This window comes from Castor canadensis, chromosome 11 (assembly GCF_047511655.1).
Source record: "Castor canadensis chromosome 11, mCasCan1.hap1v2, whole genome shotgun sequence".
Classification (NCBI taxonomy): Eukaryota; Metazoa; Chordata; class Mammalia; order Rodentia; family Castoridae; genus Castor; species Castor canadensis.
The window spans coordinates 38,806,326-38,826,179 of NC_133396.1; the positions used below are offsets into that span (position 1 = coordinate 38,806,326).

The following is a 19,854-nucleotide window of genomic DNA, read 5'->3' on the forward strand; positions in this document are numbered from 1 at the left end:
CCCAACTGTAATATTTAACCTGGACGGGGAAACGCACTCCTACAAAGATAACCTTAGCTAACTTTGGGGGGAGGGGTTGTGGGGGGAGGCTTTGCATTTCTTGTTGATTTTTTTTCTTTTAGATTTACAGTTCTTACCCGCCACCCACGGAAGGAAACCTGGATGCAACCATGTCCTCCATGTCCTCCAGACCTCCCCACTCGCTCTGGCCCTTCCCGGGATGCCCCCAGGCTCCCGCACTCCTCAGGTCTCTCCCCTTTGGGTATCCAAGTTCCTCCATTCCTGTTCAAATTGCCCCATCTGTGGCTTTAACTCCCTGCTAAGTGACAAAGTGACAGGAAGGAGAGGGTGGGTGGCTGGACCCACTGAGCCAGGGGGGGAAGCAAAAATAAACCTTCGTTTTTCCCACCCACCTCCCCAATAATTGGAGAATGTTGGTTTCCTCTCCTTTCTTTGGCGGGTGCTTCAATTTGGGGTGAATCCCTGCTTCTAAGGATTCCAACGGAGGCCCACTTGGGCGCGGGGTTGGCGGCTTGGGTGAGCCCCGGCACGCTCGGGAGGGGACTTTTGGTGACTGGAGGAAAGAGAGTTCTTTCTTTGAATCTTCATTATACGCAGCTTGTGCGGGACGCAGTCCAGTTTGCTCCTCTTAATTCTGAGTTCCTCTTAGTTTTGTCACCTGTGCTGGGCACCTGTGCTATAGGAAGCCCAACCCCCCCGGACCGGCCCCAGCCCTGCGTGCAGTGCGCGCGGCTGCAGGGTGGTAGCCGGTGCTGGGACCCGAGGGTTCAGAGTGGGCCCAGCTGCAGCGCAGGAGCGGGGTGGGGGGCAAAGAAAAGCCTGGGGACTGATTCAAGCCCGCGCCCCCAGAGGGTGTACGCAGCACGCGGGGACTCCTGGAGCATTCAGTCCAAATCCAGACTCCAGCTGCTCCCGGTCCTTCCTCCCCTTCTTAAAATGCTGGTGAGTACAGATTTTTCCATTTCACGGCGTTGCAAGAGAACAACTCCTGTGTCCTGAGCCCCGAGGTCCCCTGGAGCCTGCCGGGAAGACCCTCCGTTTCCCATCTGTCCAACAGCTGGAGGTCCCAGTGGTCCCTGCTGAGGAAACTGAGGGCGCCTGTGGACCCTGGGCAAGGAGGACAGGAAGAACAGGAAGTTTTGGTCTAATGGGAACGGAGCTGGGGGAAAAAAAAATTACCAAAGGACCAGGACCCCACAAATCTCTGGGGAGACCACCTGCCTGCCCCAGCACTTTCAAATCCCTGCCCACAAAGGGGGCTCCTGCAGCACTGCTCCTTTCTGGCCCAAAGGAAGTCACTCCTTCCTTTGTGCCCACCCATCTGTGGGGGCTCGGGTTCCATTTTTATGTATTTCCATCTTCATCCTCACATACGGCCTTCCCATTGTAGCTTTCTAGACATTCCTGAGAGGGGAGATGCCTTGGAAAATGATGCCCTTGGAGTGTGAGGGGAGGAAGGGCAGATATTTATTCTGAATATTAACTCAAGTTTTAAAGTAAAATCCTTGGGTTTCCATGAGTAGGAAATGCTGAAAGCATTACACACACACACACACACACACACACACACACACACACACAAAAACACATGCACCAGTGTTTACATTTTTCCCATTAATGAGCTAAATAGGAAGTAAGCTAGTAATAAGAGAGGAAGGAGGTAGATTAAAGAGATAGATGGCCTTTTAAGGGTCATGCAGTCTCTCGTGGGAAAATGGTTATATTAATATCAGGAGACTCAAGTGCCAGCACAAGGAGGCTGGAGACTGCAGGTCAGTGAGCCGGGTCTATAGCAAACTTGCTTCCGGGTTCTCCCTGAGAGTCATGGGGTGATTGATGTTGAGGCTCTGTGGCATTGTGGCTGACCAGACTTGTGTGTAAAACCTTTTATGAGGGGACTGAGGGTTACAGCAGCCATGAGTCTCAGCATAGAGCCTTCTTGGTACTTCCACACTTTCCTTTTTCAAACCCAAGCAATTTGTTTAGAATGCTTACATTTTAGGCAAAACCATATTTTTCACTTAAAAATATATTTTTTGGCAGTTCTGGGGTTTGAACTCAGGGCCTTGCACTTGCTAGGCAGGTGCTCTAACATTTGAACAATGCCCCTAGTCCTTTTTGCTTTATTTTTTGGATAGGGTCTCTTGTTTTTGCCGGGGTGGGTCTTAGACCACCTCATAGCTGGCAACAGAGGTGTGAACTATCACACCCAGCTCATTTGTTGAAATGGAGTCCCACTAACTTCTTACCTGAACCTTGATCTCCCCTTATCTGTCTCCTAAATAACTGGGATTACAAGTGTGTGCCACCAAACCCAGCCTTTTTTTGTTTTACTTATCTTAATAACAAGTTTAGAAGAAAAATTTACATACGCATGTTTATCATGTTTCTTAAGGACACTGTTTACCATTTGACTAAGTGGAGTGAAACCTGCCAAGACAAGTTTACTTGAAAGAGGGATGAGACATCCTTTGCCAACTTGAATGGTACACACGAACGGTACACATCAGAGCCAGTGGTAAGGAGAATCTTGCTCTGTGGCCCTCAGAGCACCCATGTTGAAATCCAAGGTAACCCAAGGTTTTTCTTGTCTCCATGGGTGATTATGTTTTGTCTGAAGGTGTTTAGTGGGTTTAACACTTGATTTGCTCTTGCAGGGACTGGAAAATGAACGTAACTCTCCCTCAGCCTCCCTCAGATCTTTAGTTCACTAAAAATGAGTACAGTTAGGCAGAGTAAATGAACTTCTAAAAAGTCCACATTCTAATCCCCAGAATCTGCAAGGGTGTGATGTTACATGGCAGAGAAGAATTAAAGTTGCAGATGGAATTAAGGATGTGAATTGACAGATCTTAAAATAAAGAGATCTTCCAGGTGGCCTACTGACATCACAAGGATGCTGTCAGCTGGGAGAGGGTGGTGGAGGAGTCAGCAGTATGTGATGGCATGTGAGGGAGGGACACCAGCAGGTGCTGACTTCCAAAACCAAACGGGACACCCCCAGCTCTTACAGATAACAAAAAAAAAAAGCATTTTTTACAAGCTTTGTATTTTTTCATGTCAATGGCAAGATGCTCCAAGTTAGGACTGCTGCATCAATATTATGATATTTTTAGTTAGGAAAAAATACCTTTCCCTGTTTTAGGTTGTTGTTGCTTTTTTATTTTTTGTAGTACTGGGATTTGAACTCAGGCCCTCTGTGTTTGCTAGGCAGGTACTCTACCTTTTGAGCCATGCCCTCAGTCCTCTGTCCCTCTTGTCTTGGAGTGTCATAAAGTATACACTCCCTAGTCTTTTGGGTGGCTGATTGTCAAAGTATTAACTTCATGACTTTTTGGCAGTTGGGGAGCTCTTCATGTTAAAAGCAGTTCTTTGGAATTAGATTCAGCTGCAGGAAAACTTTGTAACAAAGTTTGAATGGTCCCTTTGTTATACTGGAGGATTTAGTGGAAAATGAATTCAGAATATTGTTAATCAGTATAAACACAATATAGGGGCTGGGGGCGTGGCTTAAGTGGTAGAGTGCCAGCAAGTGCAAGGCCCCAAGTTCAAACCCCATTACCAACAAAAACAAAAACTCTTTTGAGTAAAATGAAAATGGAAACTCAGTTAAAATATATGACATATGAGCATTTATGGAAAATACTTCATAGGTGATTATATTCGTACTACATCAAGTATGGAACCACACACAGTGAGGTAGGTGCCCACTTTCAGGATGAGTGTCAGAAAGCCAAAGTGTGGGGACTTTATTAGATATGACTGGAGTGAAGGCAACTGAGGCTTCAAGTCAAAACTCCTTCTGGAAGAAGACAATAATTCTAAGGTAGTAAAACGTGAAACAGCAATGGTTTCTGAATGAAAGTAACCCAGCTTATCATGATGCACAAAATGTCAGATTGGAAATGGAGTCTTCCTTGCTTGGCCTGCTTATTAGAACACATTCACACACTTCCTTTTATTATTCTGAGGTTTTCGAGCCTGTGACAGCCAAAGAAACTTTCAAATTCTCGATAAAAAGGAAACTGACTTACCTAATGCACTTCTTATGTGTGCCACACCCATTAAAGATCAAGAAATGAGGCTGGGGTGTGGTTCAAGTGGCAGAGTGCCTGCTTCGCAAGCAGGAAGCCCTGAGTTCAAACCCTAGTTGCACTCCCCCACCTCCCTGCAAAAATAGCATAATACTGTCAGCCAGGTGCTGGTGGCATGTCTGTAATCCCAGCTACTTGGGAGGCTGAGATAGAATGGATCATGGTTCAAGCCCAGCCTAGGCAAATAGTTCTTGAGACATCCGTCCCCAAAATAACCCAGCAAAATGGACTGGAGATGTGGCTCAAGTGGTACAGTGCCTGCTTTGCAAGTGGGAAGCCCTGAGTTTAAATCCTAGTCCCACCAAAAAAAAAAGATCAAGAAATGACCTTGTGGTGTAGCGCTCATAAGAACTCTCAATGCAGTGAAAAGCAGCTCTGTAAGATGTAATGGTGGACACGCATCATTGCACATTTGTTGAAATTTGATTATGATGCATCAATGTAGGCTCAGCAATTGTAGCACACGTATCTCTGTGCTGTAGGATATCTGAGTGGGGAGTTGTGCTTGTATGGGGACAGAAGCTATGCAATAACTTGCTATACTTTCTATTCATTTTTGCTGTGACCCTAAAACTGCTCTAAGTAATAAAGTTTATTAATTTTAAAGTTCACAAAAAATACTTAAAGTGAGGCACATACCGCTCAAAAAGGAAACTGACTTTACCTAACCAATGCACTTCCTGTGTGTGCTATTCCCATGAAAGATCAAGAACCAATCTCGGTGGTACAGTGTCCAGCTTCAGAATTTCCTCATGTGGGTAGGGGGGTGTAAAATGCGTTACAGTGCTCTGACACAACAGCTTTATTTATTTTGTGTCTGTAAGGTCTACATGAGTCACTGGGAGAGCTTGTTTAAAACTACAGGTCTGGGACTGGAGGTGTGGTTCAAGAGGGAGAGCACCTGCTTTGCAAGTGGGAAGCCATGAGGTCAAACCCCAGTCCCACCAAAAAAAAAAAAAGGTCTGGGGCTATGGGTGTGGTTCAAGTAATAGAGCTTGAGGCTCAGAGTTCAAACCCCAGCACCACCAAAATAAATGAACAAACAAATAAATAAATAGTCTGTTTTAGGGAAGGGGAGGATAAGCCAGAGAGAGGAGAGGGTAAGGAGGGAGTAAGGAGGGTGGCTAAGATCAAAGCACAATACTTTTGTATATGAAAAAAGTCACAGTGGAACCCATACATCTGTACAATTAATATGACTGAATAAGCCAGGCACGGTGGTACCTGCCTATAATTCTAGAACTTAGGAGACTGAGACAGGGGGATCACAAGTTTGAGTCCAGCCTAGGCTACATAGTGAGTTCATGGCCAGCCTGGGCTACATAGCACAACATAGCTAGACTATGTCTCAAAAATATATGTGATTAAATAATTATAATAATTAATTAATAAGAAATAAAGAAAAGTGAAAATATGGTTCAGTAGTTTTGGAATTGGGTCTGAGATTCAGCACTTCTACTGAGCTCCCAGCTGCTGCTTAGAGAAGCTGGGGGACTCGGGGCAGGCGTGCCACCCTTCCTTGACCACTTTACTGACTTGGCCGCACACTTTGCTGCATGTCCAGAGCATCACCATTCAAGAAAAGTTCCTTTAGAGCTTGGACATATTTCTCTGTTCACCATGGCATTAGTCAGCCTTTTGTCACTGTTACAAAATACATGATACAGGCTACCTATGTATAAAAAAAAGAGAGATGTATTTAGATCACAGTTTTGGAGGTTCAAGGGCATGGCTTCAGATCTGGCAAGGGCTCCATGGTGATGTGGAAGACAGATGGCAGGAACACTTGCAGGAGCCAGCAAGTGAATTCATTTCCAACCAGGAGCAGAGACAGAGATCTACTAACAAAATCTCTGCCATCACAACAATGCATAAATATACTGTGGCACATCTACATCATGGAATTGTATTCAGCCACAACCTCACTACACCCTATATGTGGTCTGCTGTTGACTGAACCACTGTTACACAGCACGTGACTGCATACTCAAATTAGAAACTCTTCCACGTCCAAGAACCAGAACAGATGGTGAGAACCCGCTGTCATCCTTTTAGGCTTAAAGGAAAAGTAATAAAGTGGTGATAGATGGAATTGTTTGAAAAACAAGTTCAAGATTTTTTTCCATCAATGTATATGCACAAAGCCCTGGGTTCAGCTGCTAGTACTGCAAATAGATAGATAGATAGATAGATAGATAGATAGATAGATAGATATTAATTCAATAAAAATCAAGAATTAAGATGAAACATTGAATAGGAAAAAAAAAATCAGAAAACTTACCCAAGTGTCATTAGGAGTGTTGGCTCTTTTGGATTTGAAGAACTTTTTAAAAATCTGTTGAAGACCATGAGAGGCCATTGTTTTAGGCCAGCATCTGCCCTAGGCCCCAGCAGATCAGACTAAACCAAAATGGAGACACTGCGGGATATGATCAAATGGAAACTTTAAGAAAGCAGGTAAATCTCAAAACAGATCAGTTTTTGTAGAAAACAGGAGATTTACAACAACCCAAAGAGTCCAGACTAATAAGGAGATCCCCTCCACTTTGCAAGAACTGTGGTCTGTGATAGCCTCATGTTAATGAATCAGTTTTGGGTTTTTTGTTTTGTTTCCTTGTTTCCACCTTACAACAAAACAAAAACTACTCTGACATGCCAAGAATGCCAGGAAGAATACTTTTTTTTTTTTTTTAGAACTAGGTCTTGAACTCAGGGTTTCACACTTGCTAGGCAAGGCGCGGTACCACTTGAACCACTCCACCAATGCTTTTTTGAGATAGGGGTCCATTTTTTTTTTTTTTAACTTCCAGGGCTGGCCTTGAAACTTGATCCTCCTCTCAATCCTTGATCCTCCTGATCTCTGCTTCCTGAGTAGCTAAGATTATAAATGTGAGTCACAAGAACCAGCTACACATTCTACTTTATAGAATGAGGTATTGCCTGATTCTAAAATCACAAACAAAACCTCTTTAAATTTGTTGGAATTCTGTCTTTTAACAACACTTTAAAATATCATACAATTCCTAGGGTTCCTGCCCAGATGTAATCTAGAACACCAGCTATGCCTCTTCCAAGATCAACCTGGAGGAACTATAGAAAGAAATACCATGATCTTAAAAAAACAACAGAAAAGGGCTTCAAGAAACTCCTAGAGAAGCCGGGCGCTGGTGGCTCATGCCTGTAATCCTAGCTACTCAGGAGGCAGAGATCAGGAGGATCACAGTTCAAAGCTAGCCTGGGCCAATAGTCCCTCAAGACTCTATCTTGAAAAACCCCTCACAAAAATAGAGTTGGTGGAGTGGCTCAAGGTGAAAGACCTGAGGTCAAACCCCAGTACTGCAAAAAAAGAAACTCCTAGAGAAGGGGGGGGGGTGTTTGTGTGTGTGTATGTGTATGTGTGTGTGTGAGTGTGTGTGTGTACAGGGGTAGCTGAAGTCTGAGACAGATATCCACAATAATTATGAAAAATAATTATGAAAAAAAGAGAAAAGTGGGCCAGGCATGGTGGCTCATGACTGTAATCCCAGCTAAACAGGAGGCAGAAATCAGGAAGATCATAGTTCAATGCCAAGTGGGGCAGAAAGTCAGCCAGAGCCCATCTCAACCAATAGCTGGATGTGGTGGCATATCCCTGTCATCCCAGCTACATGGAAAGCATAAATAGAAGGATCACAGTCCAGGCCAGCCAGGGAAAAATGAGAGACCATATTCCAAAAATAACTAAAATCAAAAAGGGCTGAGGGTGTGGCTCAAGTGGTAGAGCACCTGCCTAGCAAGAATGAAGCCCTGAGTTCAAACCCCAATACCACCAAAAAAAAAAAAAGTGATTTTAAGTCCTACTCTGCTTCTTCTCTGCACCCCAGACCCAGCACTAGTGACAATTTTCACTGCATGGTGAACATCAAACAAGGAGGGTGACAAGTCAGAAATTCTCTAGTCTGTCATTCTCTACCTCACCCTCCACCTCCAAGCCTCAGAGCCAAGCATTTCCTATTATGAAGGCGCTTCCCCTAAACCAAGTGATCTCAGTCTGCTGACCTGAAGACTTCTTGGTAGAATGACACTAAATTGAAGAGTTTAAACCTTGTTTTCTAGAGTTTGGGGCTGTCTACACTGGTCTCCATTTCCTCCACTCTGAGAACATCCAGCTGATATCAACTAGGATCTGGCTTTTGACACTGCCAACCCCCCAAAAATAAAAAAAGCATCTGGTGCCCCATAAGAATCTGACTTCAAGCCAGACACCAGTGGCTCATGCCTATAATTCTAGCTACTCAGGAGACTTCTCACAAAGGAAGCAGGGAGGAAGCAGGATAAAGAAATAGAAAATATAAAAGAAAGTCAGAGCACCTTAAGAGCAGATATAGAAAGGTCATTCAAATGAGTCCCAGATGGAAGAAAATAAATTTTAAATGAAAAAGCACTGCATCTCCATGGTACTGGGTGTCCCTTTTCTGAGAGGAAAAAAAAAGGGGGAGCAGGAAATTTGTGGGAAAAGTGATGAAATTCAAATAAAGTTTTAAATAATGTTATACCAAGGCTGATGTCCTGTTCTTAATTCTTGTAACATGATTTTGTAAGATGTTCTCTTTCAAGGAAGCTAAGTGAACAATAAAGGAACTATTATTTTTACAACTTTTCTGTAAGTCTAACTTGGTTCAAAACACAAAGGTTTAAAAAATTCAGAGTTGCTTGTTCATTGTAGGTTTATTTTCTCCCATTGGTAAAACATACATTGCCCATGTTGACATTTTGGGAAATTATAGAAAAAAAAATTAAAGCAAGCAAGCGGACAAAGATTTATTGGCCAAAGACTGTTAGATATTGTGATAAAGTCCATCTAGACTTTAAAAAAAATTTTCAGATTAGATAATTTTTCTAATTAAATAATCATTTAGTTTTTCAGATTAAATAATAGTGGATCTTTTTATTTTTATTGTTGACTATAGAAGCAATAGGAACTCACTTCAGATAGCACAACAAAGACACCTTTGCTCTTTTTTTTTCCTCTGCAAATGCCTAAAAATATGAATAAGAAATGGAACACCTGCACCTTCAGACTTCCGTATCTGTGAAGGGAAAGGGCTGACAGTGCAGCAAAGGGGAGGACACCAAGAGAGTCTCCAACGATACATGCTGGGCACAGCCAGCAGAGCACAGAGTCCCCAACCTGGGTGTCTTACAGACCCCGAGGGAAAACATCAGTGACTACCTATTTCCAACAACCAGAAGGAAGGGAAGAGTGGGGCTTTGGAGTTTGTTTACCCCTGTGTTGACCACAACAAAGGAGACACCACGTTTGCAATCACCCTTCAGTATTGAAAAGCCTCTGTGAGTGACAAACAGCCCTGCCACTGCCAATATGTAGCCCCAGGAGGGAGGAAAGCTGAGCAATCCTATTATTACATAGCCCTGCACCACACCCAACCTTCCTGTGCTTCTGGGAGACCGACACTCCAGCACCACTCCGCCCTGTCCCACACTCCTTTCCTGCAAGCAGCTCAATCCAAGAAACATGGATCCAACCTGGGGAGAAGCTAAGCCCCCCCAATACATGTGAAGGGGAGCTACAGGGTGATAAGAACTGCCCCTTCTGCAGCCTAAGCTGCAGCTGGTTTCACCCCTTGCAGAACAAAGCCCCCTGTTCCTTATCTCCCACCACCTTCCTTTGCCCACCTCTAGACCTTGCTTCAGCAGCTGGTCTCACCCCTTGCAGAACAAAGCCCCACTGTCCCTTATCTCCTGCCACCTCTCTTTGTCCGTCCCTAGCCCTTGCTTTCTCCCAAATGCTACTTAAGGCCAGACCTGCCAAGAGAAGCTGCTGCACCATTTTTTCTTCTCAGCCAGCCAGGCTGCTTATTAAACTTTTGGACATGAGCTACCCGTCGTGAGCCTCCTTTGTGTGCGGTGTGTGGCATTTTCCTAACACAGGGTAGGCCCAGAGAGAGTGCAGAGGTTCGGGGACATCTTCTGAGGATGTGAAATTGATGGTGAGCATAAGTGTGTGATTAACCTCCCTTGGGGGTAGAGGGGGAAACCCCAAAACTCTCCTGGGAAGAGGCAGAGAATATGTAGACCAGTTAATGTTAGAAACATAGAAAATGAAAATGAACAAAAAGATAAAGTTGTATGAGAAATGCAATGCATGTGTTGCATGTCACCTATGTAAAGAGTCATAACAAGGACCAGGTGTGGTGATCCCAGCACTCAGCACTCAGGAGGCAAAGGCAGGAGAATCTTTAGTTCGAGGCCAGCTTGAGATACATAGTGAAGCCTTGTCTCAAAAATAAGTGATAAAAAGGTAAACACTGAACATTGTTCTAACTCCAGATGATAGCAGCATCAAATTGACAGGATGTGGGGAGAGGGTGATTGGGAGCGGGTATGATTGAACTACATCTTCCGGAAATAGATAGCATCTATTTAAAAACCAAAACTGCACCTTCTGGAGGTAAATACCAAAAGACACATCAAAGTGGCTGCTCCTGAGAGCAGAAAGAGTAGTGAGACAGGAGATTGCTGGTTTTATATCAAGCCAGCAATTTTTTGAATTTATACAAATTTTTATTATAATATAGTGATCTGGAAAGTAATAGCAATGTGTGCCTTCTAATGCAGAGGTTTGTTAGTTTTTTTTTTTTTAAGTGGTCTCTGGTAGAATCTGGGATTGTGTTTGTTTTTGATAGCACCGGGGTTTGAACTCAAGGCCAGGCGGACGCTCTACCATTGAGCCATGTCTCCAGTCCTCTCACAGATATCTTTGTTTTCTGAGATAGGCTCTCTCTACATAACCCAAGCAGGTGTGGAACTCATGTTCTCCTGCCTTCACCTCCTGACTGCTGGGATTACAGGTGTGCCCCTCTACTCTTGGCTAGAATGAACACCACATGCTGTTCATTCTACATAATAGTAACATCAACTTGATCTTTTCCTCACATGTTCTAAATTTTGAGTTTTAGGGGACTGGCATTTCTTTTCTCCAAAATGACTAGCAAAACTGTAGTGCTTGCCTCTAAAAAATTACAGGTCTGGGTGGAAAAAAGAAAAAAACCTAAGCAAGTTCAGCAGATAATGTCTCCCTGACCCCTTACAGCTGCAGGAGCACAGGGGTGACTTGGCTCTGTAAAGTTGTTACTCCAAAGGCTGTGGCTAGCAGAGGAGAACTGTACAAAACCCCTAGAACTCAGAGACTATGGCTGTGTCTTATGAAAGTAATCACTAGCTACTCACCAGTCTTTGACCCTGATGGCTTCTTTAGCTCTCCAGTGGGTCACTCTGATAACATTGAAGTGGGCACTTTTTCCTGGAAGGGATACACACTGGAGGCTCTGTTTTGTTGAGTCCGAGGAAGGAAGAGGGGCTCAGTTTTGCTTGCTTACGTACATTAACATTTCCTACCCAGGACCAATGCCACCCGTGGGGGGCTGGCCCCAGGATATCTGGGGAATGAGGACCACTGATCCCAGAAGCACACACAGACAGCAACTGTGGCTCCATTCTTGCTCACAGCCTCCAGGACTTACATTTTTAATGTTAAGATCTGATTTGCAAAGGTAACCGTGGACAGCCACAATTTCTCTTACCATCGCCACAGAAGTCTGACCTGAAAACCTGACAAATCTTTCAATTTTGTTGGGGTGAAGTCCCCAAGCTTGATGGTAGATTTCTAAGAAGGATCGAATGTAAGAAGGTAAAATGTCATGGGAATTATGGAGGTAGGTGTCCTGGGGTTTACATCAAGGAAACATTTTTTTTAAATAGCTCTCTACTGACTGTGTGAATGGACCCCACAGAAGCTGTGTATCAGTTTGGGGAATTAGTATCTGCAGTGCTGCCATCCAGTTCATGAGCATAGTAATACCCCTCCATTTATGGGGATGTTCTTTTATTTCTGTCAACGTTTCTTGTTGTTATTGTTGTTTTTTGGTGGTACTGAGGTTTGAACTCAGGGCCTCACTCTTGCGAGGCAGGAGCGCTACCACTTGAGCCACTCCACCAGCCCTTTTTTGTGTTGGACATTTTTCAAGATAGGGTCTCTTGAACTATTTGCCAGGACTGACTTCAAATCATGATCCTCCTGATCCCTGCCTCCTGAGTAGCTAGGATTAAGGTGTGAGCCACTGGCACCCGGCATCTGTCAATGTTTATAGTTAGAGTCCCTAAACACCTCACATGATAGGCATTTGATGTGCCTTATGCCATTGTAAATGATATCATCCTTTCAAATAATCTTTATAATCATTTCAGGCACAATTGATTTTTGTAAATTAACCTGTATCCACTTACTAGTTCTGAGTGTCTGTTTGTAGGCGTCAGATTTTTTTCATATGTACAATTTTACCCTATGCAGAATTTGAAAGTTTACTTCTTAGTTTTCAGTCTTTGCCTTTTTTTGCCTTGTACTTGAAAAAGAATTGGTAACAGCAAGCTCTGTCTTGGTCTTAATCTCAGAGGAGATAAGTAAATATGATGCTGTCTGTAGATTTTGAAGTCTGGATAACTTTAACAGACTAAGAAGTTTCCTGAACATTTTTATCATGATTTGTTGAATTTTTTTCAATGTTTTCCCATATCTGTTGAAATAATCCTATTATCTCCTCCTTCATTCTGTTAACACATTACATGGTTGATTTTTCTGTGTTAACCAACTTAATATTCCCAGAATAAACCCAACTTGATTAATGTATCATCTTTTTTTATATATTGCAGGATTTGGTGTGCTAGTATTTAGTAAAGGATTTTGTGTCTATAACCATAAAAGATATTGGATTACAATGATCTTGTCATTTGGTGTCAAGGTTACACTGGCCTCATTAAAAAAATGGAAAGGCTCCCTTCTCTCCTATTCTGTAAAAGAGTTTGTTAAGATTGCTATTATTTCTTTCTTAAATATTTGGAAGAATTTACCAGTGAAACTAACTGTGCCTGAGTTTCTTATGTTGGAAGGTTTTCATTATTTCTATGGTCACTCTTGTTACAAATGCAATTTATTCAACAGATATACTATATTCAGGTTTTCTATTTCTTCTTTTATCAGTATAATAAATGGTCTCTGTTCTTTTTACCAGCCCTCTTTGACTCTCAACCTCTACTTGCAAATTGGCAAATAACTTGTATGGGAAAGCCCCCCACCTAAAAGTCAGGTTCCAGCCTGAGCAAAAAAGTTCATGAGATTCCATCTCCAAAATAACCAGAGCAAAATGAACTGGAAGTGTGGCTCAAGTGGTAGAGTACCTGCTTTGTAAGCATGAAGCCCTGAGTTCAAACCCCAGTCTCACCAAACAATTTAAAAATAAAAAAATAAAAGTCAGGTTCCCTTGAGCTGGGGTGTGGCTCAGTGGTAGAGCACTTGCCTAACATGTAGAGCCAACACACACACACACACACACACACACACACACACACACACACACACACACACACACACAAATCAAGTTCCCTTTTCTGCACTTCCCTTTTTTTGCTGATTTTTCACCCCTGAAGGCCTCACTGCCTCAAATAGCTCTCTGGTGCCTTCAAGGAGATTAAGTTTTCCCAGGTTTTCCATTTTGTTCTGTTGGAGTACTAGTCTGCCACAAGCTCTAAGGCTATTGCTAGAAGCAAAACTCCTTCATTTGTTTTCAACAAATGGAAAGACTAGAGCCAAAGAGATGAAATTCTTATAAAACATTTATAAAATTTAAAGTTGTGTGCTTCTCAGATGGCAAAGCATTAGAAAAGCATTAAGAGAACACCCACAGAGTGGGAGAAAATATTTGCCAGCTACACATCAGACAAAGGACTGATAACCAGAATATACAGGGAACTTAAAAAACTAAATTCTCCCAAAACTAATGAACCAATAAAGAAATGGGCACGTGAACTAAACAGAACTTTCTCAAAAGAAGAAATGAAAATGGCCAAAAAACACATGAAAAAATGCTCACCATCGCTAGCAATAAAGGAAATACAAATTAAAACCACACTAAGATTCCACCTCACCCCTGTTAGAATAGCCATCATCAGCAACACCACCAACAACAGGTGTTGGCGAGGATGCGGGGGAAAAGGAACCCTCTTACACTGTTGGTGGGAATGTAGACTAGTACAACCACTCTGGAAAAAAATTTGGAGGCTACTTAAAAATCTAGACATTGATCTATCATTTGATCCAGCAATACTACTCTTGGGGATATACCCAAAAGACTGTGACACAGGTTACTCCAGAGGCACCTGCACACCCATGTTTATTGCGGCACTATTCACAATAGCCAAGTTATGGAAACAGCCAAGATGCCCCACTACTGACGAATGGATCAAGAAAATGTGGTATCTATACACAATGGAATTTTATGCAGCCACGAAGAAGAACGAAATGTTATCATTTTCTGGTAAATGGATGGAATTGGAGAACATCATTCTGAGTGAGGTTAGCCTGGCCCAAAAGACCAAAAATTGTATGTTCTCCCTCATATGCGGACATTAGCTCAAGGGCAAACACAACAAGGGGATTGGACTTTGATCAGAAGATAAAAGCGAGAGCCCACAAGAGAGATATGAGGATAAGTAAGACACCTAAAAACTTAGCTAGCATTTGTTGCCCTCAACGCAGAGAAACTAAAGCAGATACCTTAAAAGCAACTGAGGCCAATAGGAAAAGGGGACCAGGAACTAGAGAAAGGTTAGATCAAAAAGAATTAACCTAGAAGGTAACACACATGCACAGGAAATTAATGTGAGTCAACTCCCTGTATAGCTATCCTTATCTCAACCAGCAAAAACACTTGTTCCTTCCTCTTATTGCTTATACTCTTCTTCAACAAAATTAGAGATAAGGGCAAAATAGTTTCTGCCAGTAATTGAGGGGGTAGGGGGGAGAGGGAGGGGGCGGAGTGGGTGGTAAGGGAGTGGGGTGGGGGCAGGGGGGAGAAATGACCCAAGCATTGTGTGCAGATATGAATAATAAAACAATAAAAATTTTAAAAAAAGAAAAGCATTAATATACAGAGCGAGTTCTCTGATGACAAGTACTTAAGTTAGATGAAACATTGCATTTTCTTAATATGCTGGGAAATTAAGTGACGTCCCTCTAATGTATTCATGGGTTGCTTTAAGGGAACTAGTTGGAAATTTTCAAAAGTTGGCAGGTCTTGGCTGTTCCTTGCTGTTTTTAATAAGCTACAGGAATGAAGACAAGACCTTGGACTACCATTGGCCTATTTGCTAGTATAGATGGAAAGAGACAGACTTCTGCTAAGAAGGGCCCTTCTTATGCCTTGAATATGAAATGTCCCCACAGGCTGGTGTATTGAATACTTGATCTCCTGCTGGTGGTGCTATTTGGGGAGGTTCTGGACACTTTAGGAGGCAAGGCCTAGTTGAAAGAAGTAGTTCACTAGGGGTGTGACTTTGAAGGTCACACCTGGTCCCTGGTCCTTTCCTCACTTTCTGCTTCCTGTTCGCCATGAGGGCAGAAGCTCCTAAGACACACACTCCTGCCACCATGATGGTCTGCCCAAGCATCTGGGACCAAGCACCACAGACTGATCCCTCTGAAATCATGAGTCAAAACAAGTCTTTTCTCTTTTAAGTTGTTTTCTCTGGTATTTTGGTCACAGCAACAAGAAAGCTGACTAAAGTCCCAGTTGGTAAAGCCAAGTGCTTCTGTAACCTAAACACTGGGAAACAAAAACTTTCTCATTTCTTTCTTATTTGGTTCTTTTGGCAGTACTGGAATTGAACTCAAGGCCTAGTGCTTGCTAGGCAGGTGCTCTACCATTTGAGCCACACCCCCAGCACTTCTGCTTTAGTCTCTTTTTTTTTTTTCAGATAGAGTCTCCTACTAAGAGCCTTAGACTATGACCTTCCTCTCTTCACCTCCCAAGTAGCTGGGACCACAGGCATTTGCCACCATGCCAGGTTTGTTTCTAACGTTTTGCCCAGGCTTTCCTATCTCCAAGGAGCTGGGATTACAGGCATAAGCCAACACACCTGGCTCTCACATTTCTTAAAGGCCTCCCATGAAGATGTCTCAGCCAGACAATCAGAGACAATCTAGTAGCAAAAGTCAGGTTAAGAAATCTGCTAAGAACTGCCCCTTCTGCAGCCTAAGCTGCAGCTGGTTTCACCCCTTGCAGAGCAAAGCCCCCTGTTCCTTATCTCCCACCACCTTCCTTTGCCCACCTCTAGACCTTGCTTCAGCAGCTGGTCTCATCCCTTGCAAAACAAAGCCCCACTGTCCCTTATCTCCTGCCACCTCTCTTTGTCCATCCCTAGCCCTTGCTTTCTCCCAAACGCTACTTAAGGCCAGACCTGCCGAAAGAAGCTGCTGAGCCATTTTCTCTCGGCCAGCCAGCCTGCTTATTAAACTTTTGAACATGAGATACCTCTCGTGAGCCTCCTTTGTGTGCAGTGTGCAGCATTTTCCTAACAAAATCCACCTTCCTTCCCAAGATGATTGACATCCCCTAGGTCTTCTTGGCAGAAAATTCATACAAAAAATGTGGTCTCTTGCAGAGAGTGCATCTCAAATGGTAGAGTGCTTGCCTACTAAGCACAAGGCCCTGAGTTCAAAATCCCAGCACCAGAAAAAAAAATTAAAATGTGGTTTCTCCAAGCCAACTAAGATTTATCCAACTGGCTCTAGATTCCAAGTACATAATAATCTCATGAATGAAACTGGGCTAGCTGTGGCCCAACCTCTGAAAAATGTTCCTTATAAGGAGCTTACAACTGTAAATGTGGGGAAAGGAGAAGACAACAATTTGGACAAAGGTCAAATCACACCATTTATTGCTAATGAATGTTGTATAATTTTCAAATGGCCACACACCACTGTTGAGTATTACTCTCTGTCAGAATAAAGAGGACTTTTTTTTTTGGTACTGGAGTTTGAACTCAGGGCCTCACGCTTGTTAGGCAGAATGCTGTACCTCTGGCTACTCTGCCAGCCCAAGTAGAATCTTATGAGCATAGTTTTGTGCTGTAAAACAAATTGGTATAAGGGTTAGCAAAGTGTATGTGAGGATTGTTAGTACAAAAAAGATCTGAGAAACAAAGGTTTTCCTGATATTCCTGTTCTCTGAGGTGGAGTGGGATGTTATGTTAAGATTTGGCCCATATCCCAACAGCATAATTTTCAAATAATCCACTCCTCTTCCAGCTGATGTCCAGGCTTGTGTACAATTATATTTATTGTACCAAAATAATTTTAATTATTTTATCAAGAACCATGAAGCTGAATGTTCTATCCTCTACTCAATGCTGATGTCAGAACTGTTGAACCTTCAACAAATGTGGATAGAATTGAGACATACTGGAATGACAGTGCTCAATCACAGTTATCTTTGTTTTCTTCTTCTTCTTTTTCTTTCAATCACAGTTATCTTAACCCTACTAGAAAGGCAATATCAATAGAGGTATTTAGATCTATAAATGTATCGCTTGTGTCGTTCTTCTCTGGCGGAGCCTGACATACAGAATGTGTTCTTTGATCTGCCCCAATATTCATTCTTCAGTGGTACCATGCCTATTCCTTTCCTTAGTAATCCTAACCAGTTTAGTTGGATAGGGATGAAGCTATCATCCCTGCACTTGTTGACATGACCCAGGCCTGACAATGAGCATCCACCTCTGGATATGATTGGCTCATGGGTTAGAAAATGACCCAAGTTAGACATACCAACCAGGAATTCTGCTGGGTTACTGGGAATCATCATTTCTCTTCTCTTCCACAATGAACTATTACAATTATGTGAGTTTGGTGCTACTGAGGTCTGTTTTTCCTACCACATGGAGAGAGCCTGCCAGAGAATGAGGTCAAGGCAGAGGAAAACAAATACAAGATATGGGGAGGGGAAAGGATAGGGAGAAAAAAACACATACAGAAAATAATATTGGCAATGACATTTGAACCACTGGGTCTCATAACATCAGATCTTTCCCTGGGTGGCCAAGATATATGCATCAGTGAATTACTTATTTTTGCTTGAACTACTTTGAGTTGGTCTTATTTATGTTTATCACATCCATCCTGCTTGGATAAATTTCCGAAGCAAATTGCAACAGTCATGTCACATGCTGAACATAAACTATTTCTATCATAGTTGAGTGTCAGGATGGGTATAGGGCTGGGACAGAGCACTGCAGCTGAGACAGAGTTCAGAACAGTCTAATTCAACAATATGGGAGAGAAGGTGTGAAGGCCACCACAGATCATCATACAAACTCAACACAGCATTAATCTTTATAGTCACACACTGGTTAGTTCCTACCTTTCCACAAAATCCATTTTCCAAAACAGAAAGAACTCCAGCCCATTATCTTGACCTTCAGAATAGGTACAAGAAGAAATTATCCAACCTGTCTTGTAATCATGGATGAAAGTTATTCTAGGAATTTCTGAAACATGACAAATGTAAGGAGGCAGAGAGCAAGGATGCCAGTGAAATATTCCCCAAACTTTCCCAGGACAAAGGGGAAGACTGACAACTCAGGGGACAATCAAGTCTTTCCTTTATATTGGGACTTCATCATCACTGCGATGATCCCTGAATGACCTGACACTCTGGGAGTACCCAGCTCAAGACTTAGCACAGCACAGGGCCAGCCCCAGCACCCCTGTGGGCCCCAGTCTATGACACCGGCTTAATGAAGCCATAATCCATGCATTTGATGAGACATTCCCGGGCTGTCTGAACCACAGCCGCCTTCTTCTCATCAGGCTCCTGCTTGCCCACCACAGTCAGGATCTCCAGAAGCTCACTCTCCACCAGCTTCTTGGCCAGCTCAGCATCAGCCACCAAGAGGTTGTAGGCGATGACCAGGCCGCGGTGCTGCACTGACAGTTGGTCATGCAGGCAAAGTCGCTGCAGGATCTCCAACCACTGGGGTGTCTGGAGAAGAGGGTAAGGACAGATTCAAGACATCAGTGAGGACTCAGAAAGCAGAGATTTGGAAACAAAATAAAAAGTGTGGGGCAGGCTCCCAGCTGTGGCCACACATCTGGAAATAGTAGAGAATTAACAACCAACCTCCATCTTTTTATTTTTCTGAAGCAGTCTGAGAAGCAAAGAGATATACATATCCATTACATATCTGAGCAGAACAAGGAATGTGTAGTATTCGGAAAAGAGATTTGCACCCTGGGTACATGGGTAACACCTGCCAGGTGTCCTTTGAGACAAGAACTCAAAGGGATGCAGGCATGTTCTGCAACTTTGACTTTGGAGTCAGCACAATAGTCTGGAGTGAACCCTCCCCTCCATTCTTGCTCCATTCACAGTTTTTAAAATGCCCAAGTACTGTGCATGGGGAGGCAGGACTCTGGACCACTGTGATCACCCCAGGAGACAGTGATGAAGCTGAGGATACAGGCTGACTCCTGCATCATTCAGCAGACACACACGAGGCAGCAGAGTAGAAGAGCCATTGTTGTAGGTTTGGAGTCAGAGACCAGTGTTCAAGTCCCAGCTTGGCACTTACCATCTGCACGGCCTCGACTAAATTATTTGCCCTCTCTAAGCCTCAGGGGCCTCATCTTCACTGCTCTGCCTACCTCTGCAGTTCTTTCTTTGTGGAAAGAACTTAGCAGAGGGCTGCAGTGTAATAAGTGCCCAACAGATAGACGTGGACGGGAATGACACCAAAGCAAAGGTTTTCCCCTTGGGCTTCCTCACACCCTCATTCACCATTTGTCAGCAGAGATTGCTTGTCATATGGGGAGACAGACACAGAGGGGAAGAAAAGACTTCTGTGCTTC

General features: G+C 43.3%; 1 protein-coding gene across 3 annotated transcripts in view; it reads right to left on the bottom strand.

Moving 5' to 3' along the window:
• Positions 1–16,863: 16,863 nt before the first annotated feature.
• Unc45b (unc-45 myosin chaperone B) overlaps positions 16,864–19,854 on the bottom strand; it is a 36,295-nt gene continuing 33,304 nt past the window's right edge. For all 3 annotated transcript variants that reach the window (XM_074046341.1, XM_020185729.2, XM_074046340.1), the window contains one exon: positions 16,864–18,988. In XM_074046341.1, the coding sequence (XP_073902442.1) occupies positions 18,728–18,988 (261 nt within the window). In that variant the 3' untranslated portion in view covers positions 16,864–18,727. The remainder of the gene's footprint in view (positions 18,989–19,854) is intronic.